At 42.4% G+C, this 26,570-nt stretch overlaps 2 protein-coding genes across 4 annotated transcripts in view; one reads left to right on the top strand and one right to left on the bottom strand.

Moving 5' to 3' along the window:
• The first annotated feature begins 1,166 nt into the window (after positions 1–1,166).
• Positions 1,167–13,456, top strand: LOC133466895 (vitamin D 25-hydroxylase). Its single transcript, XM_061751054.1, is given in 6 exon segments — positions 1,167–2,766; positions 4,950–5,091; positions 6,273–6,905; positions 8,288–8,617; positions 11,804–12,002; positions 12,312–13,456. Coding segments are annotated over 6 exon segments (1,683 nt in total). The 5' UTR covers positions 1,167–2,529; the 3' UTR covers positions 12,454–13,456.
• A 1,846-nt stretch (positions 13,457–15,302) lies between these two features.
• The window catches only part of pde3b (phosphodiesterase 3B), a 50,475-nt gene continuing 39,207 nt past the window's right edge, over positions 15,303–26,570 (bottom strand). Inside the window, exons 13-17 of one of the 3 annotated variants that reach the window (XR_009785064.1) lie at positions 23,142–23,345; positions 22,838–22,999; positions 22,295–22,565; positions 17,446–18,845; positions 15,303–15,665 (exon numbers count right to left, since the gene is read on the bottom strand). Coding sequence is in view for 2 of the 3 variants with exons in the window: in XM_061751030.1 (XP_061607014.1) it covers positions 18,631–18,845; positions 22,295–22,565; positions 22,838–22,999; positions 23,142–23,345 (852 nt within the window). In the remaining variant the exon portion in view is untranslated. Of the gene's footprint in view, positions 18,846–22,294; positions 22,566–22,837; positions 23,000–23,141; positions 23,346–26,570 lie in introns of all 3 variants that reach the window. The other 2 variants (XM_061751030.1, XM_061751042.1) reach the window with 2 other exon arrangements.

Raw genomic sequence — 26,570 nt, 5'->3', positions numbered from 1 at the left:
TGGGACATGACACACGCCACAGGGTGGAGGCAAACAGGAACTGCGGCCTGCTAATTGTGATCAATGGCTCAGCTGCATTATATTGACGAAAATGTCATTAGACAAAAAAGAAAAGAAGCCATTTCCAGGATGAATGAGGGGACTGTCTGAATATTTGCAATCGCTCAAGTTTACTGAAATAGTTTGACGACTGGATACCTCTCAATGACATATAACCAGCTACATTTTAAGGGTGGAGCGAAAAAAGAACATTTGGGGGAGTAAAACGTTTTAAATAACAGGAGTACATAAATTAATGCATCAACAAATGAATAGGAAGGGTGTGGTTGTATCTATACATTTCGATCCAGGACGTCTTGATATTATTGCGTAATTGTTTTTATAACAATAAAAGTGGTAGAGTATACATAATAGACATAATTGTATTGTTCTTTATAGTTTATGAGATGAATTGGGCACGGCGTTTCGGCCACTTTTAAGAGAAACATGGCCATTCAAATTACTTTTAGAGAAAGCATATCGGGGTGGAAAAAAACGGCTGCTACTTACAGTGGATATAAAAAGTCTACACACCCCTGTTCAAAAAACAGGTTTTTGTGATTTCAATAAATGAGACCAAAATAAATCATTTCAAAACTTTTACCACAATTGTGACCTATAACCTGTACAACTTTATTAATCTTTTCAAGAGGGAAAGTGAAAAGAAACAAATGAGATGTGGTTGCACAAGTGTGCACACCCTCTTATAACTGAAGATGTGGTTGTGTTCCGAATTAATCAACCACACTGAAACTCACGTTAAATGGGTTGCAGCGCACAACTGCCATCATTTAAGGATCCGATGTTCTAGTAGGTTTTTCCTGACATGTTTTTGTTTTCTAGCAGGTGCTAACATTGACTGCTATGTAGAACTGTTCGTAATTCCTTCCACTTAACCACAGCCAAGGTTCCGGCTGTATGTGACTTTCTGCCAATAAGTGCACTGCAGCATGAAAGTTAAGACAAACATTTGTGTGTATATATATATATATATATATATATATTTAACAATAAATATATTTCAAATGATTGTCCAGGGTCGCCATCCTGCGTCCGTTCGTGATGAATCCAAGCACTGACAAGATCATCGTGCTACAGTCGGCGCACGTTGATTTGATTACGCTGGACAGATGTGTTTGATGCTTCCCGGGTTGCTATTTTCCAGTCAGGGGATCTGGCAGGAAGCAAGCACATGATTTGCAAGAAAGTTCTCATTAGGTAGCCCTAACAAAGCTGAGTCATTGGCACAGGTCTGCAAGAGGCCATGTGAGGCCAACTAAATCCTGCCAGCTGCCTCAGCGGGAAGAAACAGCTGGATAAACAGCTTTGGGAATAATGAGCAGTAAGTAATCAGGGATAAGCCAAATAAAAGGCGCACTTTACCAAAGTGTATATTGGATATATTAAAAAAACAGGAATGGGAAAAAGCTTACAGCGTTACCAGAATTTCCTTCAGGATCAATAAAACTATCTACCTATATGAATGTCCTTACCATATGTATCATTTTTTTTTGCATATAGTGCAAAACTGCAGACAGGTTGAGGGTTTTAGTCGACAAGCTTGAAGAGTATGGAATGTCATGCATACCTCAACCTTTGACCTAAAAATGTAGTAGTGTGTGACCTGAACTGCTCGCCTGCAATTCCATGATCAGCAGCCACTTACTTAGTGGGGCAAAGTTGATTTGCTGAACCTGCAATACTGGGCCAAATAGGAACAATCCCCAGGTATTGCCATATATACGCGGTACTATAACCAATAGTGTTGCTGCTGGTGCGTGTGTGTACTCGGCGTACATAAACGGAAGTCTCATTTCAGTCTGAGGCCCAAAGAAAATGGGAATTTTGGACCCAAAGTTCAAATTGGAGAGTAAATATATCTTTTGCATATATTTCCCTAATCCCAGCAGCGGGATTATAAAAATAGCACTAGCATAATATTGCACTTTATACAAATGTACAGTAGCAACATCATTCAAATGTCAAACGTTAAACCATTTTTGCCACATTTTTTTGCTTCCATTCAGCGGACATCGGGCTGCTCCTTCTGGTCTGCGCGCCATGAAGAATAGTTTCACAATGAAATCACTCCATAAACTGCAGTAATATGGGTAGTTTTTTTTTGTTGTTTTTTTGTTTTTTTTTAAACATATCTATCTATCTAATGTATTTGCATGCATAACCTTTTTTTTGCTTGCAACGTCCATTATATAACTTGGAATAAGAGCAACGTGAGTCCATTCACACCCAAAAAAAAAAGAAAAAAAAAAAAAAAAAAGAAGGTTATTATTGATCAAGAGCAGAGCAAAGTTTCATCCACCACAGCTGACTTTCTGGCCAATCTTCGCCCAGAAGGCGGGGGATGGAAAGTGTGCAAGATGATACATATGTTCTCCAGAGCCTCGCCGGAGCAATCCAGCTCCGCAGAAGGGGAGGCGAGCGGCGCACGGAGACGGGAGACGGGAGCACTGTGCACACACTCGGGCAAAGATGGTCTCAATTAAATCGCCGTCTCTGGCGCACATGTCGTGCGCGCAGGTTACGCTGGTCGCGTGCGGCGTGAGCTTCGCCCTCCTGGCCGTGCTGCTCCTCCGTCAGCTCGTCAAGCAGAGGAGACCCCCGGGATTCCCCCCCGGGCCTTCCCCCATCCCTGTCATTGGGAACATTATGTCTCTGGTCACCGAGCCGCACGTTTTCCTCAAGAGGCAGAGTGAAGTTCACGGACAGGTACGGTCATGCACACGCATGCACGCGCCATTACGAACCCGCCACTTGGAATCCCTGCACGCCTCCTGCAAAAAGAAAAGAAAAGAAAAAAAAAGACTGCAGCCATTCTTTTCGCTAACTTCTGAACATGCCACTTGAACTCACTCCAGCTCCGTCTGCAGCGTGTGGTTCATTACGCACCGGTGCCTCGACTTACCAATTGAATTCATTCCGCGGCCGAGCTCGGAACTCAACTCAAATCAATGTTCCCCATTGAAAAGGGTTGAAATGCTGTTAATCCGTTCCAGCCCCATTATGTAATTTGATTACAAAATCGATATGATTGTAATGTATTACACGACTGGGAGAAAACGTGTAATTAAATTATGATTACAATTTTAGTTGTTCCCCCCCCCCCTTTCTAAAGCTGACGTTTTGCGATTGGCTCTCTGTTCATGTGCCATTCTGCTGTCGTCTCAAACATGACATATTTTTTTCAAAATATTACCTCAAAACGCCAACTTGCGGTGCAATCGATTAGCTTGTCTGAGATTTTGGAAAGGTTTTTATGGTAATTATCCCCTTTTTTTTTATTATTTTTTTTTTTTAGAGGAAATATCCAAGGATCCTGTTGATGCATTCATTCAAAACTTATTCAAAATGTAATTGGTTATATTACTTTGAGAAAGTGATTGAAATATTTACCCCATGATTACGTAACTTGCAATTTTAAGTAACTACATTTCCAGTTATCTTCCCAAGAATGTGTTTCGAATAGGGCGACACGGTGGTCAAGTGCGATTAGCCCATCCACCCCCCATTTCGGAGGTTCGGGATTCAAATTCCCGCTCCTGCGTTGCGATGGCTCGTTCTCCTCATTCTTGCGTGTTTTGTTTCTTCTTCTTCAGGTTCCTCAGTTTAATCGAAGACTCTAAAAACGGCTGTCGCTAACCTTTTGGAAACTGAGAGCTACATTTGCGGATACCGATTCTTGCAAAGTGCCGTCAGTTTGACACACATTTCTAAAATAAATTTGCTCAAATTGTCTTGAATATATTCATATTCTATGTTACGAATCAAAACACGGATCATGTTAATGATCCCTCACAATAATTAGGAAAATGATGAATATCAATATGTAACATTTTATTTCTATAAATCAAATTCCTAGAACATCACAATGTCCCATCACTGGTTAACTATTTTTTTGTTTGTTGGACATACTTGGCAAATAAAGACGATTCTGATTCTGATCTATACTTTCACCTCTGAAAATGTCAGAACGATCGCCCCAATAGTTTGGATTTTGTGGACGTTATGCGTTTTCCTCTCCATAGGATGCTCATCACAGGAAAAAAAATGTTTAACGTAGATTATTTCCCCAAAACTATCATCAATGTATTTGGACATCTCTCTTTATGCCCACTTCAACCTCTAAAAATCTTACAACGATCGCCGCAGTATTTCAGATTTTATGGATGTTGAGCGTTTTCCTCTCCATGGCGCTCACTAAACAAATAAAGCTCGACATCGCTTCATGAGGAAAAGGCTTAACGTCCATAAAATCCCAAATATTGGGGCAATCGTTTTGATATTTTCAAAAGTGGAAGGGGGCGTAAGTACAGATTTCCACATAAACTTTGGTGACGATCGATCGCGGTTGTCTTACATTAAACGACGTTAGGCTTTTTAACACTTACGGTAAGCGGTTTTGACTGTTCGTATGAGAGCTGGACCGTCTTCAAACACAACCAGAACAGTCCAGTTGTGATCGATTCAATGCCCTGACAATCATATAAATATAAACAAAATAAAGCAATTTTATAAAGTGTAATAAAGTCACACAGTGTAGCACCCGTGTTGATATGTCCCTTTAAGGAATTGTCATCAGGAAGTAGAGTTGGTCAGGTTAGTTTTGTGTAAGTGTCTCCCATGTCCCTTGCGAGTGTTTTCATTCTGTATTTGTGTGTCGAACTATTTGTCCCATTCAATAAACGGCTGAAGGTGAAAACAGCTACGTGAAAGCTAAAAGACAGTTAGGACACTTTAGAAACAGTAAATACTAAATGTAATACTAATATACGGCCTGAGGGAAGGCGATGTCCTTCGCAGAGCAGCATGTCTTTGGCCTTTTTGAAGAAGCTACTTTTCGGAGAGCCTTCACCCAATCTGCAAAGGCTCACGCAGTCGTGTGTGTCTTTCAGATTTTCAGTCTGGACCTCGGAGGCATCTTGACTGTGGTGTTGAACGGCTACGACTGCATCAGGGAATGTCTTTACCATCAGAGCGAGGTGTTCGCCGACCGGCCATCCTTGCCTCTCTTCATGAAACTGACCAAAATGGGCGGTAAGAAGCGAGTTGATCTCCTCCATTAAGATTTACAAAACAGAGAGAGGGAGAGATTTGCTCGGACAAGGACGTAATGCGCACTATACCGATTGCACTCGCAACAATATGTTGTACTTTTATCAGTATTAGTACAGTGGTGCCTTGACCTACAAGTTTAATTCATTCTATGCTAGTAAGTCAAATGAATCGTATGGTCAATCAACGTTCCCCATTCCAATGAATGGAAATCACATGCATCTGTTCCAGCACCCCCAGAAACAACCGAAAAATTTGTAACATAGTACTTTATAAAAAAACATGCAGAAAATAGCATAATTAAATCAAATGTAGAGAATGAAACGGGTAGTGAATCTTGATTTCATGCATTAATTCAATGGGCATCGTGTGTCTGGTGTTTATGACCAACAGAGGGCAGTGTAATGCACGCACGTGGATTTGATGATGAAACACAGAAGACTGTTGCAACTAAGCCGTTTTTCGCAGCACATTAATCTTGTACTCTATGCCTTTAAGTAATATTATATGCTATTGCATGTGTTCAAATATGAATAGTTTAACGGTTTATAACTAACACAGTATAGATGCTAGTTTCATTAGTTCATTGATGGCATTTCTCATTCTGTATTAGCATTTAGCTAAATAATATACTGTAAGCCTGTGAGTAATGTTATATACTCTGTCTGCATGTTTTGCTGCAACGTTTTTGTTCAAATATCCGTTGTTTAAAGGTCCATGCTGGTTTTGCTAGCCTGTCCACAGCGTTTCCTATTATGCGTTAGCATTAAGCTGGCACAGATTCTTAAGACAAATGTATATGTTTTGGTTAAATACACAACGTCATTTGTTTTTTGTTCAGTTTTATAGTCCAATAATGGTAAATCAACACGCGTTACCTGCATGTTCACTTTTTGTGGAGAAGTTTGCTAACGCCATCACGCAGGGGAGTCATGTCGGATGTCAAATTTTTGATCGCAAGACAAAGCAAAAAAAAATCCGCTCATAACTCCAAAAACCTTTCATGTGGACCATTCATAAGTCAGGGTACCACTCTATGCGTAAAATAATTGAGACTGATTGTGGCAGAAGAAGCGTTGTCACAGTATCCTAAAGACAGAAATCAGGACTGAATGAAGACTCAAAATGAAGCACTTAACTGACGGACAGTCCTCTTCCAAAAGGTCTTCTAAATTGCAAATACGGCAAAAGCTGGATCGAACACCGCAAACTGGCGTGCAACTCGTTCAGGTACTTCGGCGGCAGTCAAAGGCTCTTCGAGAGGAAGATCTCGGAGGAGTGCATGTTCTTCGTGGACGCCATCGACGAGCACAAGGGCAAGGCCTTCAACGCCAAACACCTGGTGACCAACGCCGTGTCCAACATCACCAACCTGATCATCTTCGGCCAGCGTTTCACCTACGACGACGGCAACTTCCAGCACATGATCGAGATCTTCAGCGAGAACGTGGAATTGGCGGTGAGCAGCTGGGCCTTCCTCTACAACGCCTTCCCTTGGATCGAGTACGTGCCCTTCGGGAAGCACCAGAAGCTCTTCCGCAACGCCGCCGAGGTCTACGACTTCCTGCTGCAGGTCATCAAGGGCTTTTCCCAAGGCCGTGTACCGCACATACCTCGGCACTACGTCGACGCCTACTTGGATGAGTTGGAGCAGAACGCGGGAAACCCCGGTTCGTCGTTCTCCTACGAGAACCTCATCTACTCGGTGGGGGAGCTGATCATCGCGGGCACAGAGACCACCACCAACACCCTGCGTTGGGCCATGCTCTACATGGCCCTCTACCCCAACATACAAGGTCAGCTATCATAGCAGCATGCTACCTACATTTACAACTGAAATGCTTATACAGTGAATGAAGCTTTTAAAGTCACTTCAACATAGCTCCTTGGCCAAGATGCCACCAGAAGGGGCCAAGTAATACAGCGGTTCCTTGAGATGGAAGTGTAATTCATTCCGTGAATACTCGTATGCTTGTAACTCAAAAGATCTGTTTCTCAAATCATCTTTCCCCACTGAAATGAGTAGAAATGCCATTTAAACCGTTCCAGCCTCCCCTAAAAACCCCCCCAAAATGTTTCTAATTTGGAAATAACAAAAACAGCATTCTATAACATTTTACTTTTTGAAAAACATAGAAATAGCATGCATGGTTAAATAGAATGTCAAAATTAAACACTGTGAATCATGATTAATTCATTGCGGCTCCTTCTGATGTGTGATTTGGCCACCGGGTGGCAGTATAACACACTTATGAAGACAAAAACGAAGCGTTTCACAACTACTGTACTGGAAGTGACTCTATAAGATGCAGGAATATCAGTTGTTTTTCGCAGATGATAAAGAATATATGCGTGCGATTATTGTTATATTGTCTGTGCACATTTGTAGCTGCAGTTTGTTTAAGTATCTGTTGCTTAAAACCTCGTAGATGCTATTCGTCAGCCCGTATGGCTCACTCTCAAACACAATTGAAGCTATATTAGCAGCGAGTTCATGACAAACAATAGGCGCAAACGTGTGAGAACGTACACGACAAGTGATGAGTCCATGATGATGAAACTACACACGGGCTTGTGATTAGCTTCAACAGAGATGACGCTTTCTACAAGTCAAATGCGTGTGGCACTGGTTACTTTCGGAAATAAAATCTTTATATTCGACTAGTTTTAAAAATGCATTGTTTGGTTTTGCAGGGTTAGGAAGTGCAACATCAAATGATGTGATAGGTAGTTTGCTTGTGGGCGTGGCTGTATTATTATCTTTTCTTGGCTAAATGGCACTAGTCAACATTTGCGCTTGTAAAACAGCGCAAAAGTTGACTTTGTAAAACAGGTTTGTTTCTTTATATCCTCTGTTATGTTCTCATACAATACAGTGCAATTAAACAAATAGTAATAGTAATTTTTTTATTTTTTCACATTGGAAAACGTATTTTTATATACCTGTAAATTGAGTCACAAGCTTGCTCACAGGGCAGATTTCACTTGGAAGGTGAAGAATCACCGCAGAAAACAACCCTCCTTATTTTAATACAAGTGCAAAAAACAGCGTAGTGATTGTGATTTTTATCCTTCAAACTCCCATTCTTTAATGTGATTGTTACTTTGTTGCCTGATTGTCAGGAATTACGCGATGTGCGTCTTGTGTGACAAAATGTGAATGTGTTGCGCTGAACAGAAAGGGTGCACCGGGAGATCGACAGCGTTCTGACAAATGGCCGAGCGCCCTCTTTGGAGGACAAACAGAGGATGCCCTTCATGGAGGCCGTCCTACACGAGGTCCTGCGCTTCTGCAACATCGTGCCACTTGGCATTTTCCGCGCCACCTCCCAGGAGGCGCACGTCAATGGCTACACCATTCCCAAAGGCACCATGGTGATCACCAACCTGTATTCGGTGCACTTTGATGAGAAGTACTGGACAGATCCGGGCGTGTTCTCGCCACAGAGGTTTCTGGACAGCGACGGTAACTTTGTGAGACGTGAAGCCTTCCTGCCATTCTCACTGGGTTAGTATCATTACTATTAAACCATTCACTTAGAAGGAAGCGCTGTAACAAAAAGTTTGTCAGTATAACATTATTAGCTCCACTGTACACAGAGCGATGTGGCCAAACGTGACTGAACTGATGACAGTCGGCGACTCATACCTGCAAACCTCGCGATTGACCCCAACAGACAAAAACGCAACCCTGGTGTTGTTATCGGGAAACATCCATACACATATATACATATATCTATATCTACCCCTCCTTGAGTCATCACCTTATCGTGGTGGAGGAGTTTGTGTGTCCCAATGATCCTCGGAGCTAAGTTGTCTGGGGCTTTATGCCCCTGGCAGGCTCACCCATGACAAACAGGTCCTAGGTGAGGGACCAGACAAAGCACGGCTCCAAGGACCCGTATGATGACAAAAATTGTTGTATCGCCTTTTCCCTTGCCCGGACACGGGTCACCGGGGCCCCCCCTCTGGCCTGGAGGTGGGGCTCGAAGGCAAGCAACTGGTGGTCGGGCCGGGCACAGCCCGAAAGGGTAACGGGGGTCCCCCGTCCCATGGGCCCGCCACCTGTGGGAGGGACCATAGGGGTCGGGTGCATTGTGAGCTGGGCGGTGACCGAAGGGAGGGACCTTGGCAATCTGATCCCCGGCTACAGAAGCTGGCTCTCGGGACGTGGAACATCCCCTCTCTGACAGGGAAGGAGCCCGAGATGGTGTGTGAGGTCGAGAAGTTCCGCGACGAGGCGGCCGACCGGAGCTGTGGCCGTAAGGTAGTCGGTGCCTGTCGTGGCGGCAATCCCCGAACCTGTTGGTGGACACCAGCGGTGACGGATGCCGTCAAGCTGAAGAAGGAGTCCTATCGGGCCTTTTTGGCCTGTGGGACTCCAGAGGAAGCTGATGGGTACAGGCTGGCCAAGCGGAATGCAGCTTTGGTAGTTGCTGAGGCAAACACTCAGACGTGGGAGGAGTTCAGTGAGGCCACGGAGAACGATTTCCGAACGGCTTCGAGGAAATTTTGGTCCACCATCCGGTGTCTCGGAGGGGGAAGCAGTGGACCATCAACACTGTGTGTAGTGGGGATGGGGCACTGCTGACCTCGACTCGGGACATTGTGAGTCGGTAGGGAGAATACTTCGAAGACCTCCTCAATTCCACCGACACGCCTTCCCATGAGGAAGCAGTCTGGGGTCTCTGAGGCGGGCTCTTCTATCTCTGGGGTTGAGGTCAGCAAGGCCCCGGGGGTGGATGAGATTTGCCCGGAGTTACAGAAGATACACCAAGTACTCTCCTGCCTGCCTCTCTGATCACCTTGGCTTCAGTGGTCCAGTCTTCTGGAAGCTCCTCCTGTCCACAGAGAGCCTGTCTCAGCTCTTCCCGAAAAGCTGCACAACACTCGTCCTGTCTCAGCTTCCACCACATGGTTCTCTGCTCTGCCTTTGTCTTCCTAATCTTCCTCCCCACCACCAGAGTCATCTTACACACCACCATTCTATGTTGTCTAGCCACACTCTCCCCTACCACAACCTTACAGTCGGTAACCTCCTTCAGATCACATCGTCTGCACAAGATGTAATCCACCTGCGTGCTTCTACCTCCACTCTTGTAGGTCACCCTATGTTCCTGCCTCTTCTGGAAAAAACTGTTCACTACAGCCATTTGCATCCTTTTTGCAAAGTCTACCACCATCTGTCCCTCCAAGTTTTTTCCTGGATGCCGTACTAAACCATCATTTCTTCATCACCCCTATTTCCTTCACCAACATGTCCATTACAATCTGCACCAATTACGACTCTCTCTCTGTCTGGGATGCTCAGAACTACTTCATCTCGCGCCTTCCAGAATTTTTCTTTCACCTCTAGGTCACATCACACCTGTGGGGCAAAGCCACTAATCACATTACACATAACACCCTCAATTTCAAGTTTCAGCCTCATCACTCGATCCGATACTCTTTTCACCTCCAAGACATTCTTGGCCAACTCTTCTTTTAAAATAACCCCGACTCCATTTCTCTTCCCATCTACACCATCGTAAAATAATTTAAACCCTGCCCCCAAACTTCTGGCCTTACTGCCTTTCCACCTGGTTTCCTGGACACACAATATATCACACCTTTCTACTCATCATCATGTCAACCAACTCCCGAGATTTTCCTGTCAGAGTCCCAACATTCAAAGTCCCCACATTCAGTTCTAGGCTCTGTGCTTTCCTCTTCTCTTTCTGCCAAAGAACCCACTCTGTATTTATCCGGGCTTGGGACCGACCTACAGTTTGCACTGGCTTGTGCCCCCCATAGGGCTGCATTATACATACATACTGTACATATATATGTATATATATTTAGTGGTAGTAACACTGGTGCTTCAGACTCAATTTAATGCTACACTAAATAATTGCTGTCTAATTACAGTTCAGTTTAAATTTGTTTTGCATTCAATCTTTAAGAGGAACATTTCCATTTAAGTTGATCAATAACGGTAAAGACATGGCCCACTGAATTTTCTTTCGAAAATCAATTAATTTGAATTATTGGCAGTGGGTCATAATTGTTTCTCAGAAAAAAAGATTTGTCATGTGTTAGTGTCAGAACTATTTACTTTACCGTTATGATAATTGTATAAAGACAAGAGATTGTAATGAGTAGTTTACGCAGTTGTAGCTGCATAGTTCGAAGGGCAACACATAAAATGTGCAATTCGCATGATTTTTATGAAGCTGTTTGTCTTTACTGTTATACACTTTTGTCTTTACCGTTTTAAAGAGAAGTCTATGTCAATGGGCCACCACATTTGCTCCATCAATCAGGATTGCCTTTACTATGAATGCCTAAAAATTGAAGTCATCAAAAACGTTTTGAAACTAGGACTTTAAGCATGGCTGTTTCAGCAAAAAAACTAAAATTGATAAATTAAAATATTTCTTATTGGTCAAATTGTATGTAAATGACCCAAGAACTGTTTTTAAGGTAAAATAAATGTTTATTTGCTATAGATTTTAATTGAATCATTTAGGTTTTTTTTCCTATATTCAAGCAGTGTAAATATTCTAACTTTGTATGTTTAAATGGTTTTCAGGAATAAAATAAGAATAGTTTTTTTTTTTTCTCCACTTGGGAAACTAGGTGTTTTTGAGGTGGTACTTGGTGTGAAAGGTTTGTTCTCCATAAAACAATTTGCTATCATCTTTCTTCCTCGCAGGGAGGCGTCACTGTCTCGGCGAGCAGCTGGCCAGGATGGAGATGTTTCTCTTTTTTACCACCTTGCTCCAGAGGTTCCACCTTCAGTTCCCGCCAGGAAGCATTCCCACTGTAGCACCCAAACTCGGCATGACCTTGCAACCCAAGCCTTACTCCATCTGCGCCATCCGAAGGCAGCACAAAAACACTCCTTAGAACAAGTAGGCAATCACCACATACTGTAAGTTCCTATTCAACTAGATCTGACTTGGGTACAGCGACCAACTCCGCAACAGTTGAGATTGTAGTAGTGCATTTTTTTTGGACTTCCACATGGACGCGTGATCATTTTATTGGGCAATATGCGTGTTTGCACAATAGACACAAAAGTGAGTTTTCGAGACAGATGTGCGTTATCGATTGAGTTCTGCGTAGCGCAGGACACCAAATGTCTATGAACCTTGTTGAGCCCGGGACGTGTTAGGTATATGTCAATGATTGATACTAAGTACACTCGTGCTGGTTCATAGCCTTTCCTCCCCAGGGCGGCGCCAGGTCAGACAAATGACAGGCCTCGTTGGGAGCTGCGGGCACAAACGAGACTTTCCAAGAACATTCCGCACACTGCACGCTAAGGCTGGACACGGGCCGGCTTTACATCACCTGAACTGACTTTGACACCGCCTCCAGGGAAAGCGCTTTTTGGAAAAGCTTTCTCTCGGAAGGCTGAAGGAAAGGCTGCTGGATGTCTGTTTTTGAATCACTTTTTTTTTTCCTTAATGGTGCTTATCAGTACTTACAAAGTACTTCAATTATATTGTCTTTTTTTTTTTAATACTGGTGTTTTTTATGTTTGCTTAACTACAAAAGGCATACATTTCTGCTTTTATAAAAACGCATTTTACAAGAGTCTTTCCATTTTGTATATTTTGTATGTAATACTTGAAGAATCAACGGATTACCGAGAGCAACAACATAGTTAAGAGGAATTGCTATGTTGACTGGAGACTTGAATTGGTTTTTTTTTGGTCTGTTTAATTACAAGCCCAATTCCGATGAAGTTGGGACGTTGTGTTAAACATAAATAAAACAGAATACAATGATTTGCAAATCTTGTTCAACCTATATTGAATTGAATACACTACAAAGACAAGATATTTCATGTTCAAACTGATCAACTTGATTGTTTTTAGCAAATAATCATGAACTTCGAATTTGATGGCTGCAACACTTTCCAAAAAAGCTGGGACAGGTGGCAAAAAAGACGGAGAAAGTTGAGGAATGCTCATCAAACACGTGTTTGGAACATCCCACAGGTGAACAGGCTCATTGGGAACAGGTGGGGGCCGTGATTGCTTCCCTGAATTCTCATTCACGAGCAAAGATTGGGCGAGGTTCACCTCTTTGTGAACAAGTCCGTGAGAAAACAGTCCAACAGTTTAAGGACAATGTCCCTCAATGTACAATTGCAAGGAATTGAGGGATTTCATCATCTACGGTCCATAATATCATCAAAAAGTTCAGAGAATCTGGAGAAATCACTGCATGCAAGCGGCAAGGCCGAAAACCAACATTGAATGCCCGTGACCTTCGATCCCTCAGGCGGCACTGCATCAAAGACCGACATCAATGTGTAAAGGATATCACCGCATGGGCTCAGGAACACTTCAGAAAACCAATGTCAGTAAATACAGTTCGGCGCTACATCCGTAAGTGCAACTTGAAACGCTACTATGCAAAGCAAAAGCCATTTATCAACAACACCCAGTAACGCCGCCGGCTTCTCTGGGCCCGAGCTCATCCAAGATGGACTGATGCAAAGTGGAAAAGTGTTCTGTGGTCCGACGAGTCCACATTTCAAATTGGTTTTGGAAATTGTGGACGTCGTGTCCTCCGGGCCAAAGAGGAAGAGAACCCTCCGGACTGCTATGGACGCAAAGTTCAAAAGCCAGCATCTGTGATGGTATGGGGCTGTGTTAGTCCCAATGGCATGGGTAATTTACACATCTGTGAAGGCACCATTAATGCTGAAAGGTACATACAGATTTTGGAGAAACATATGCTGCCATCCAAGCGACGTCTTTTTCATGGACGCCCCTGCTTATTTGAGCAAGACAATGCCAAACCACATTCTGCACGTGTTACAACAGCGTGGCTTTGTCGTAAAAGAGTGCGGGTACTAGACTGGCCTGCCTGCAGTCCAGACCTGTCTCCCATTGAAAATGTGTGGCGCATTATGAAGCGTAAAATACGACAACGGAGACCCCGGACTGTTGAACGGCTGAAGCTGTACATCGAGCAAGAATGGGAAAGAATTCCACCTACAAAGCTTCAACAATTAGTGTCCTCAGTTCCCAAACGTTTATTGAATGTTGTTTTAAAAAAAAAAAAAAAAGGTGATGTAACACAGTGGTAAACATGACCCTGTCCCTGCTTTTTTGGAACGTGTTGCAGCCATAAAATTCGAAGTTAATGATTATTTGCTAAAAACAATAAAGCTTTATCAGTTTCAACATTAAATATCTTGTCTTTGTAGTGTATTAAATTAAATATAGGTTGAACATGATTTTCAAATCATTGTATTGTTTTTATTTAAGTTTAACACAACGTCCCAACCTCATTGGAATTGGGGTTGCACTAAAAATAAACATTAAAAGTACACATTGATGTCAAGCGTCTGTGTATTCTTTATGAGCGATTGACATGATTGGTATTCTCCTATGAGAGTGGAAAAATTGTACTACTACTCAAGAATAATAATACTTAAGTAATAAGTTGTCCTCCAAATAATTACTTAAGTACTTAGTGGAAAAACTAAAATTCCAAGTAACTGCTAAGTGCCGTTTTTTTTTTTTTTTTTTTTTTTTAAAGTCAGACCATGAACTTCAATTACACAAAATATAAAATAACAATGTGTAACTTCAGATATGGCCCAACAATATGACTTTAACCAAAACCATAATACATGATTTTTTTATACAAGAAAAAATTAAGGCTAATTTAGCCACAAGAAATGAACTTTTTAGCCTACAGTAGTGGAAAACATTACTAGTAAGACAGTTCAACTAGTGCACTGTATTGTCTTGCTCGTGAGTACAAAAAAGTGTACTAGTACATGTTCCTATCAAATAAATGATCAAACGGCTTTCCATAGCAAAACATGGAACACATTAATTTGCTTGATATTATTTCCTGTGGAAAGACAGACAAAACATTTTAAGTCTGAACCAATCAGGGCCTGATTTAAACCTTTTCACTTAGAGGTGTACTCATTTTTGTTGTCAGTGAATGGCTGTGTGTGGATTTATTTTGACGGAAAAATAATTTACACTACTAAACAGCTGTACACTCATTACATTGTAGCACAGTGTCATGTCTTCAGTGTCGCCCCATGAAAAATTGACAAAAATGTAAAGGGTTGTTCATTGTTCTTTCTTTCTTTTTTTTTTTTTACAAAATTCCAAAACTTGTCACTCACACACAATCACAAAAATCAACAAGAACCGTGAGTACTAGAGGGATGTTTTTTTTGTTTTTGTTTTTAATGACAGCTATAAATAACAACAAAAATCAGTTGCTCCCACAGTGTTGGTTAAGAGTGAACGGTTACATTGGACCAAAAGCTACATACACTGATGCCACACACATGGAACTTCATTGATGTTTTTATGGCACAATCATCAGCGGACACGGTGGTTTGAAATAAAAAGCCGACAACACTTGGAACTCGGTTCGACAGAGTATAGCGACTTCTGGTACAGAATGGCTCCGTGGGAAAGAATGAATATGGCTCTGACCTGAGTCCAGTCTGCTACTCTCGCTGCTCCTTTGTCAATACTGGAACGCTAATGTCACGGCCAACCGCATGTCGGTCAAGTTTGGCACTAGTGAAGGAGAGATGATGATGATGAATACGAGAATGAACCCAATTGAAAAGAAAATAAGCATACCACGTAGCCACACCTGTAAAAGAAAGGAGATCAAAACAAGGACAAGGATTTCAATGCACATCACAAATGCGTGTGTGTAGAAAACCGATATATTCAGTTGATTCTTCAAAAATATATATATCTTTTTGTACAGTGGCTGAACACTTGTCTGGTATTAAAATGAGCATGTCCCCCCCCCCCCCCCCCGCTTCTTTATAAATATCACAAACTCCATTGGACTTAACATGCTCCGCACAGATGATTATGATTATGACAAAGAGGCAACAATTGTGCATTCCCTTTCATCAAATGGAATGCTGAGATGGGGGGGGGGGGGGGGGGGGGGGGGGGGGGGCAAAAAAACAAACAAAACAAAAAACACCTGGGTCCTTTCTTCACACTGGCCACTCGAAAAAAAAAAAAAAGAAAGTACAACACAGTCGTGCCTTGAGATACGAGCGAGCCCATTTACGACCTCGAGATGCGAGCAGTCATTCGCATGATGTTATCTTTGATTTGTTGATTTTGTTGGCACATAGCGTCTAATTTTTTCAAGAGGCTTCAAGCTGGTTCATGCCACTCCAAGTTCAAGTTTGCTGCTGAACTTAACATCAAAAGGACAATTACATTACTATTTCAAATAACCGCCGAAAGCTCGCGCAAGCTAAACGCTAGCACAATGGAAAACGCCATGGCGTCTACGTTGTGGTTTTAAAACACTTCAAGCAACAGATAATTGAACACAAACGGTGGAGCAGCAACACACGTTGACAGACAATATCACAATACTTAATATTTTTTATTCTCTGTGGAAAAAAAGGTCTAAAATCATTGCAGCTTATTGGGTCAAAGAATAGTGACAATCAGATTACAGACAAACGAAGATCCACTCGCTTCATTCGTGCGAATTTGACTGTACTATACTGCCCCTGGTGGCCACACAGGAAGGAGCAGCAGGATCGCTAAATTGAAGCATTTAACCATGCAGCACAAACTGTTTCATTCTTTTACATTCTATTTAATTATGTTATTACTCTGTAGAATATAATAGAGTGCTATTCCCCCCCCCCCAAATACAAATTTCTCGAGGGGGGGGGGGGCAGATTTCCCCCCCCCACCCCCCCATATTCATATTGTGCATAAGTAACCATATTGTGGGATTTTGAGTGTATGCTACAATGTTTTTGTGGTAACAAATGCTTTCTAGCCTAAAACAAACAAAACATTAAAACACATATTACAGGGAATAAAATGTAGTGTACTGTACTACTGTGCATTACTGTTGTTTGAGTTTAAAAGGTCTTTTAGAATATAAAATGTGTTCATATTAGTATGGTCAAAGTTAATAGGTGTGTGGGCAAGATTAAAAAGTCTTCATACACCTTCAAAATATGTATAAATAATCAAACAAATATGTTGTCGCTACTTCGTGGATTTCACCTGTTAACTACAAACGAGCGATTCCTGTAATGGCATTTCGATTCGCTTCAGTGAGCAAAGATGGCGTATGATACGAGTGCTTTGAATTACAAGCGTGGTCATGGGACGAATTAAACTGGCATCTCAAGGCACCACTGTCGATGAAAAATGTTTGTTGTTGGCTAAAAAGAAGAGGCACCTGCTCATTGTACTGTTGGAAAAAAAACAACGTTAGAGTGTCGCTATGTGGCCATACAAGAGTTTCTCCAGTGAGGTTCAGCAAGCTGTGTATGAATGGACAAGAGACAGCACATACTGTAAGCTCCTGTCGCGTCGCCGACGGTCTCGATTGCTTCATTTTGCAGTCGACTTGTTCACTCCTTCACTCGCCAAGATGTACTGGATGGTGTTCCTCGTTAAAGTCAATATTAATGACATTAATTCCTGCAAAGTAATCATACAACTTTGCAAAAATCCTGAGTAACCTTAAAAAAAAAAAATCAACAGGAAATTAAAAATCCATTCATTGGAGACAGCATTCCTGACCTGAATGCAACACCAGATAAATGAAAGGACACACAAGCATACGCACAAATCGCGTACTAAAAAGTAATTCAAAATGTGCTCTCTTTCTCCAAACTCTCGATCACATTCTTCCAAAAAAGATAATCAGACGTTCATTGCAGCAAAGGAAACAACAAAAGGAGGGTGGCATGGGTGGCACACATGATTAACGACATCCAAAATGATGCCGATATAATAATGCTAATCATCAGTGGACATTTCTCAATCATGTCTCATACAGTGTTTTCGTGTCGCCAGCAAGGAGAGAGAACTACACAAGCCAAGGCTCTGGGCCAATATGGACTCAGTAAAGGTTCAGACAGGCACATCCGAGATATATATATATATATATATATATATCTCATGTATATCTATATCTATATATTTATAGAATTCCCAAAAATAAACCCGAAGCTGAGGCTGAAAGAGTCTCGGTCTCGTCTTTCCACGTACGAACAGTTCACTTTGGTAAAGGGCGTCGATGGCGTCTCCACGTTGCTTACTTGCTTCATGCTCAAAACTCCTGTTTTTTTTGTTTTTTTTAAATAGTCAAGACTTGTTTTGTACCTAAGAGAGGTGTAAGCGCTATGCACTCAAGGCATCGTCGCGGCCGAGGTCATCCTGGGGACCTGACGCTCTTCTTGGGCACGTGCGACCTCTTCGTCTTAGAGCTGCTCCAGGACTCGCCACTGAGGGCTGAAAGTGCATAGGAGATGGACTCCCACTGTTGCAGCAAGGATCCGCTCACAGTGGTAAGGCCTTTTTTTATTTGTATTTTTTTTGTTTCTCCAAAAGTTGACTGCACAGTGTTCAGCATGTGTGTGTGTGTGTGTGTGTGAAAAAATGTCATGATGTTCATGTCAGTGTGTAAAAGGCTGTTGGGTGAAGGACTTCTTTTTCTGCAGCTCTTCTCGCTCCTCCGCACGATTCCGTGGCGCTACTGACGCTCCTCCCCTTCCTCCTCCTCCTGGATGACCTGGATGTCATCTGAAGCCGACGCGGGCACGCTGGCCGGCAGGCTGTCAGACTGCTGCTGCTTGCCGACGTCTTTGCTCTTCTCCTCTTCCTCGATGACCTTCTTCCACACTTTGTGGTTCTCGGTTAGGTGCTGCATGATGCTGCAGAATAACTGCCGGTGGCTTTTCCTCCTTTCTGCAAAGGAACCAAGAAAACATACATTACATACTGTTCAGTAGGCTTTACACGATCAGCATTTTTGGGGCCGATCACGATCAGCGAGTTGAAACAAACGATAACAGATCACAAGATGGAGCAATGTGTCTATTAAAATGACCTGTTCAATTACTGTATATACTTGTGTACTTAATTGCTCCCAAAAATGATATTTACAATAAATAATGTATCTTTGTTCCTCTATTGATGCCTGTGAGGCATAGTGACAGACAGAACGCATGAATGGTCTTCTATTAGATGGCAGGACGGAAATACAGTTCATTAATGTCTCCACTTTTTGTGACATTTTTGTTTGTTGGTGTGCCGCGAGATTTTTCAATTGTAAAATATGTTCCTTGTCTCCATAAAGGTTGGAAATCACCGCTCTCGTCAGATCGTGGATTCTAATCAGTCAGGTCAAAGCAACATTACAACGTGACAGAAATCATGGGTGCTAACTTACTGTAATTCAATTACTTTATTGTAATTAAATGACTTCACCCACATCGACACTTTAGAGCATGATTCGACAGAACGGCGGCATGTTTACGTACAACCGTTAGCGCTAGCACTAGCTTGCTAGGCTACATAACATTTTTGTTGCCTGCTTGCGAGCCGTATCGTATTCAAAGTACGTGAACATCCCTCAAGCGAGCCTTAAACCAACGTGCTCTCCTGTCCTGAGCACCGGTGACCACCAACACGTTTCTTCCCCATTTTGTTCTTATTCTACAGTCGAGCCGGCTCGCTCACTGTTGTTGTCGTCGCCACGGTAACGAGTGTATCCGGTCGCATTTGAGTTGACAAGATAAAGTCGACTGATCGTAAAAAACTCGGTGCGGTGGTATCGGAATACGAGATTTTATTGTAGTAGTCTGACATAGTGCAATTATGAAAGAGCAAATGTGTCTTGTAGTCTGATCAGGACATTACATGTTGTCTGTCTCAGACGTGTTGTCTGTTCCACACCTTCGACATTTTTTTTTTTTTAAATAACTTTATTGGCCATCAGATATATACAGTACTATGTCAAAAGACACGCGACAAGGCTAAAAATAAACTAGCTTTTGGATTAAAATATACTGTGCACGCAGTAAATGTCGTTTGCGGAGCCGATCAATTACGTCATTGATCGGATCGGCAAATTATAATATTAAAGCCGATCAGCATAAAATGCTAATTATCGGCCGATACCGATCAGGCCGATAAAATCGGTGTAAAGTCTCCTGTTCAGCGTCAAATTTGACCACTTTTGAATGATGACAGCAATGAAAAATACCTTAAATGTCTTTTTTTTTTCCCCAGATGGAAATTTGATTTTTCTTTTTCCCCCAAAAGACACAAAAATGAAAATATTTTTAAAATGTCATTCATTTGTACAGTTAAAAAATTTGTGTGCACTGAGACTGTTCGGGTGAAATTTGACCCGTGTTAATTAAATTTGAAAAAATGTGGTAGTGGTGGGAATCTAGAAATTGTGCATGTGTCAAATGTGTGTGTGTATTTTTATGAGACAGTGGTAACAATGTTCAAGAGGGCACTTGAAACAGTCCCCAAAACCGTCTGTGTTTTCACCACATTTGCACAGGTTTCCGCAGAAACATGCACCTGTTGCTCTTTGAAGGGTCATGGGGGAAATCTCGAAACGGCAACAGAGTAAAACAGCATAAAGAATGATCATAAACACAAAACGTGAAGAACTCATACAGAGGTCAAAGGGTGACTTGACATTGCAAAAACAAGTACCTGCAGAAGTTTCCTTTTCTCTAAAACATTGGTTAAGGGTTACACATCCATTTACTCGTGTCAGACAGGCTATTAATAATTAGGAAAAGATCTGTAGTTTAAAATTTGATATTGACAATTGGCAAAGGGAGCATGACTAGTTGTTTGTAGGGTTGTCCCTGTCGAGTCTTTTTAGAATCAATTCTCCTATTGATTATTGGTCGAATAATCGAATAAAAATCCCCCCCACACACACACACACACACACACGCACACATTATTATTTTGATTATTTTTTTTTTCCTGTTCGGCTGTTAGGTCAATCAGAATGAAAGATCTGTATCCCTTTTATGCCGGAACAGTTTTACTGTGTCACAGTGGAATTTTTAAGCTTCCGCTGTGGTTTCTTAGTATTATAATTGAAGTTTATTGAGAATCAGAGTCGATCAGTCGAACAGAAGAAAGGTTCTTGAGGGGAGAGAGAAACAAAGACAAAAGACAAAAGACAAAGCACTAATTGTATACAGGATGAGAGAAGTAAATCATTACGTTATCTACAACAAGGAAACATTAAATATGAGTCTTGCATGGGGCTGTAGTGATACCACCCTGTGAGGGAAGGACAGGACAAGATGGAACAGGACAAGGAAAGGAGAAGAAACGTGCAGGACAAGGGTCGTGAACCCTAACCCTGTACAACTGAAGTGTGGTGGGATTAACTATGTAAATTATAAAAGTCTACAGGACGAGAGTATAAGTGAGGCTGAGGACCCCACCCGATCAATCGAGGAGCGGGATCGAGCCCAGGGTTCCACCCCCAGCGAACCCACCCACCGCCCCACACGCCCCGCGCTACCTAACAGCCAAGTCTCCCCCACCCATGACCCACCGCCCCCCCAGAGATGGGTATATGTGGTGCATTAAAACGTGGGGAGTGTGTGTGACGCATTTAGAGTCCAGGGGCGCAGGCAGGGCAGAGGGGCAGGGCGCATGGACCGGGAAACAGCACAGACGCGTTGAAACCCGGTCCGACACCCACACCCTCCCGATCCCATACCAGGCCCCCAGGAACCCTTTGATATGTATATGTGCCCACATATGATTAGTGAGAAAAATATATACAGTGAGTGGTGTGTGTGTGCGCCGTGTGTGTGGCCCCTGCAGGTCGGGCCCATAAGGCCGGACAACCACCGACGAAGAGGGCCATCCCACCCAGACCCGCAGCATCTCTTGGTACTGAGTGGATGATATAAATTTGGTGTACAGAATTTGAGATAGCAACATGCTTACTGCGAAACAGTTAGCAATCGCGATCACCATTTTAGGTCAAAATACGCTACCTGCCATTCAGCTCACATGTACGTTACACATCTAACAGTGTCTTAGAATTCACCTACAGACGCTCCTTTGGAGTTTTGGGCACTTTATCAGTGAGCCAACACTGCATTTGTCTGCAATAAATGTCCGTGTGAAACATTGGTTTCGGCGGCGCAATAATGGTTCCGGGGCAGAACTTTATTAATTGGGTCCCGTCGGAGCTCGAAGGCTGACATTTTTGCGTCGACCTACTTTTGAAGTCGACTTTATGTCGAGTTATGCTATATTTTTTCCCCACCCCTAGTTGCTTGTCTGGCAGTCCAGTGTGTCCGTCGGGATAGGCTCAAGCTCCTGAAAATGGGTGAATGGTTTTACGGTCGACTCACTCGGCCGCAGATCATCTTCAAGCTCATCCCCATCCTCCTCTTCCTCCTCCTCGTCGTCGTCCTCAGTGTCCGAGTCCGCTCGGCCCTCGTCGTCTTCATCCGATCCGTCTCCACTGACCCACTGGCCGGGCAGTAAACCCGCGGCATCGTACGAGTTACAAAGCGGGCCGACTATATGTGTGATGAAGGACTCCTGCAGCTTCGCCAGCTGAGGGGCGGAACGGTCCATGAAGGGGCTGATGGGTAAGCCCAGGCCCGCTTCCTCATCTCCCTGCGGGTAAAAAGAAAAAAGTAGATGAGCTTATGATGGGTTTTCATATTTTAACTATCCCGAGAAGCTTGCACTTCAAATGCTCGACATGTTCAAATAGCTGTAGTCCATGTGTTGAGGTGTGAGGCTTAATGACAACATTCCAATAGCGATGATAGCATACATACATACAGTCTGTAATATATATACCATCAATAAGTGCTCTTTCCATGAGGAATACGACCGGGTCTCATACGGATGCAGGCTAACGGGAGGACATGCAGTCTATATACCTGCTCATAAAACTCATTGACAATGCCTTCGGTCCATTTCAGATGCAGGTCGCGGACTTTGGCTGGTCCGTTGATGTCTGCCAGCTTGATACACACTTGGCACACCAGCAGTCTGTCATTCTCATTGGTCCAGTCAATTCCCGGACTGCTCACATCATTGACCTAGTCAAGAGACAGGACACTTATTAAAAGCATGTTAACAACCGCATTTCTCTGCATGGTCTATCCTACCTAGCCACCTAATGGTTCAAATAAGTTTAACAATCAAAAGACAGATTATAAAATTCAGATAATAATATCTGACCTTGGAATTGAACTCGGCCAGGAAGTCAAAGTGCTTCTTGAGGTCTGTGGCTAGAATGGCTTCAATGACCAGGAAGCGAAAGCGCTTGAACTCCACATGATCTAGGTTGACCAGGAAGTTAAACTCGGGCCGGGATAGGTAAAGGTTCCAGGCAGACGCCGCGTGGTGGTTCTCAAGCACAGAGCGGTCGTTGTACAGCACCGCCTGCGTTGTGCACAATGGGAAGAGCCATAGGTGAGAGTAGGAAATATGACAACAGAGGCTTCAATGAAATCTATTATAATTAGTTATCTTGGCCTCATTTTGTTTTATTTTTTGATATCACAAATACTTGGCGTTTTGAAGAGGGGTGTGTAGACTTCTGAGATCCACTGTATTGTTGTGGTTTGTGTCTCCTGACCTATATGACGCACCTACAAAAGTCATACATGTAGCGTAATCTATAGATTTAAATATAGATGCCATTCACGAACCGAGATAAGATAGATAACCCTTTCATCAATAAATGTTGAAATGCAACGGGCGCATTTCGGAAGCAAGAAACTTCGACTGGGTCACTTTCTAGCACCAAAGATCGTCTGCCACACATGTTTGTCAAAACCATTAGTGATCAATCGTTAGTTAGTTCAGGGTCCGCAGTCTTTGCTCTTAACCCACTTCCCTGGGACCGATATTTGATATTTGAACAGGGGCACATAGCTGACCTTAACGTTCGCATCACAGTGTGAGACAGACGCTTAACACGTGGAGTCCGTCTCTTAATGAAATATCCTTTCAGAGCAGCACATCCAATAATTAAAGGGACACCGTTTTTTTTTTTTTTTTTTTTTTTTTTAGATGTTAAACTTTCCAGACCAAAAAGTAGTGGGTGCTTCGTTGGCCCATGTTTCACCCTTCCATCACATTTGAATAATTCATCCAAATGGCTTTTTTGTGGGATCTTGCTGACAGTAGAGTATACACTTATGCCAAGACAAATGAATAAGGTTCCTTTTTCCACTTTGTTCAAATGGATGTGGTCCAATCAAGCTTTCTCCTTTACTATGGTTTGAATGTAATCCCATCGCTCGGGCAAAATGAGGTTACCGCATGCAAGGAGAAGCTAATAGCATCTTTATTAATCCAACTACCGGAGACAAATTCCTCGTGTGTTTTTTTTGGACATACTTGGCAACTAAAGATGATTCTGATTCTGATTCTGAAAAACAGCTTGACTTTGAGTCACGAAGTTATGTCAGGTTAATAACGACGCTCCGTTTCGACCTTAACCGTGAGCATCGATGTGAGGTTTCTTGAGGATGCCGGACATCTAAGGACACCACTGTGATGAAGAGAATCACTATTTGGAGTGTGTAATTGCATTGATTCCAAACAGGAGAGGCAGATTATGCAAGCAGTCAATGCCGTGCGGTTCCCTGCGCAGCGTACCATTGAGCTCCAAAAATATTTTGGTTGGTGAGTGCATCAGTGGGTGAAAGAAAGCTATTATTCTGTTTTGTACTAATATTGTTTGATGTCATGGAATTCCTTTCTGAAGGCTGCCTTTCCATTTATTTGTGCGATTTCAACCAATGTACAAAATCACCAAAACAATGCAAGTTATTTATCTTTCAAAAATGATTCCAACACTTTTGGTGCAGTACAATTGCAGAAAACTGAATATGCTTGCACCGCTGTTTGTTTTTCTATGTTTGTGAAATAACAGGACTATGCAATAACAGGACACATTTCCATGAAAACTTGATGGAAAAGAAGGACATGGCCAAATGAGACATGATCCCATTTTGGTGCCGATCTGGTTAAAAGGTAGAGAATCGAGATTTTTTTTGTTCACTTTGGTTAATGTTTTACGTAACGTACCAGTGGAATAATAAAATATGGGTCTTGAATTCAGGCCACTTAACCAACATCAATAACTAAATCGATTTTCACAAAATGTTGTGGAGGGGTGGGGGCATTGTTCCAGGAAGAACCCATTACCTTTTGGTGTGGAAGCGGGAATTTGGTGTTTTAAATATAGAAACTCTGATTCCACGGATATGGATGAGTATGTTCGTAATGCATATTACCGCCACTAATCGGTCCGGAGTGCAACAGTACAGCGGTCGCCCATGATTTGCAGGGGATAGGAACAAAGCCCTGCCACCCACAAATAAAAATGTGCGATTCGGGGGGTTGTCGCACTCATATCTTGCCAACAGAGGGCGCTGTCTCTCACATTGCGGTACAGAAATGGGAAACGAGCTCACCTACAAAGTCCTCTCTAGAGTAAGACAGCTGAGAAGACCTTTTGTGATTTTGATGTCCAATTGTAAGTTTTAGTTCTCGGTTCTTTTTATTCTTGGCTTTTACAAAATATGCACATAACGAAACAACTGTTCCCCCTAAAAAAAAACGTGAAGGGAAACCTCAAGGTTAGATTGCTATTAGCTAGCTAATTAGCTGTTGGACGTTTGTTAGTCTTGACCTTAGCAAGAAATTACAGAAAGAGTTGGTTGTCAAATTCTCCTATGTTGGTACAATCATGCATGGTGAGATTACTATTCTTTGTGTATTTTTTTTGAATAAAGAAACATGGGCAGAAACTAACTCCACCGTATGTCAAGATGACGGCAGTCGGGGAGGTGAAATTAGTCCATGCGGTGCACTGCCAAGGACTTAGATCAAAATTACAGAAGACTGGCAAGCCACTGCTAAAAATGAATGAGAAAGATATTGCTGGAGAAATCCTCCCATCGCAAAACAGCTAGTTTTCAGTGAGGAGCAGGAGTGTCCGCTGGGCTTTCGTTTTGTTCTTTAATTTTGTTTTAATATATAGTAGGCGGGACAAAAGATGATTTTCCCGTTCCTGTCCGTTGCTCTTTTAAGTGTTAAGAGACATAGTCAACTTAATGTGATTCAACTCTCACATTTAGCACTGCCTTCTTGTCTTATTCTCAAGATTTTTCCCATTAAACGAACATTGCGACAAAGAACCCCCTTATAGCGTGGGACAACCTTCCCCATGATGGGATTGTTTGTCACAATGTGTCACAATATAAAATATTTGATAGTTATTTGCATCTTTTTTTTGCAATAAGTTGAAAAATAAGACCTTCGACTTAATGTAGGAATGAATACTGAAGGATGTTTTGATGATGAGAAATTGACACTGGAGTAAAAATGGTGACAACCAACCTCGCTATGCCCTACTTTACGCCGTCCTCCAAAAGGATTGCGATGACCAAAACATACCGCAAGATGGCGGCATAGCACTTGTGATATCTAAATGAAGCTCCACAACTCACTTTAACATACTTACTTGACACCAAGATGCCTCCGGATAGCTCCAAAGCAATACTTCTATTGCTTTGGTCTACGCGCAAATATTTGTGGGGGTTTGCTGTATAGCCTTCAACTTAATTGCATTTTTTTTTTCAGCTCAGAACA

This window comes from Phyllopteryx taeniolatus, chromosome 2, assembly GCF_024500385.1.
Source record: "Phyllopteryx taeniolatus isolate TA_2022b chromosome 2, UOR_Ptae_1.2, whole genome shotgun sequence".
Taxonomy (NCBI): domain Eukaryota; kingdom Metazoa; phylum Chordata; class Actinopteri; order Syngnathiformes; family Syngnathidae; genus Phyllopteryx; species Phyllopteryx taeniolatus.
This window is presented reverse-complemented; position numbering and strand designations above follow the sequence as displayed.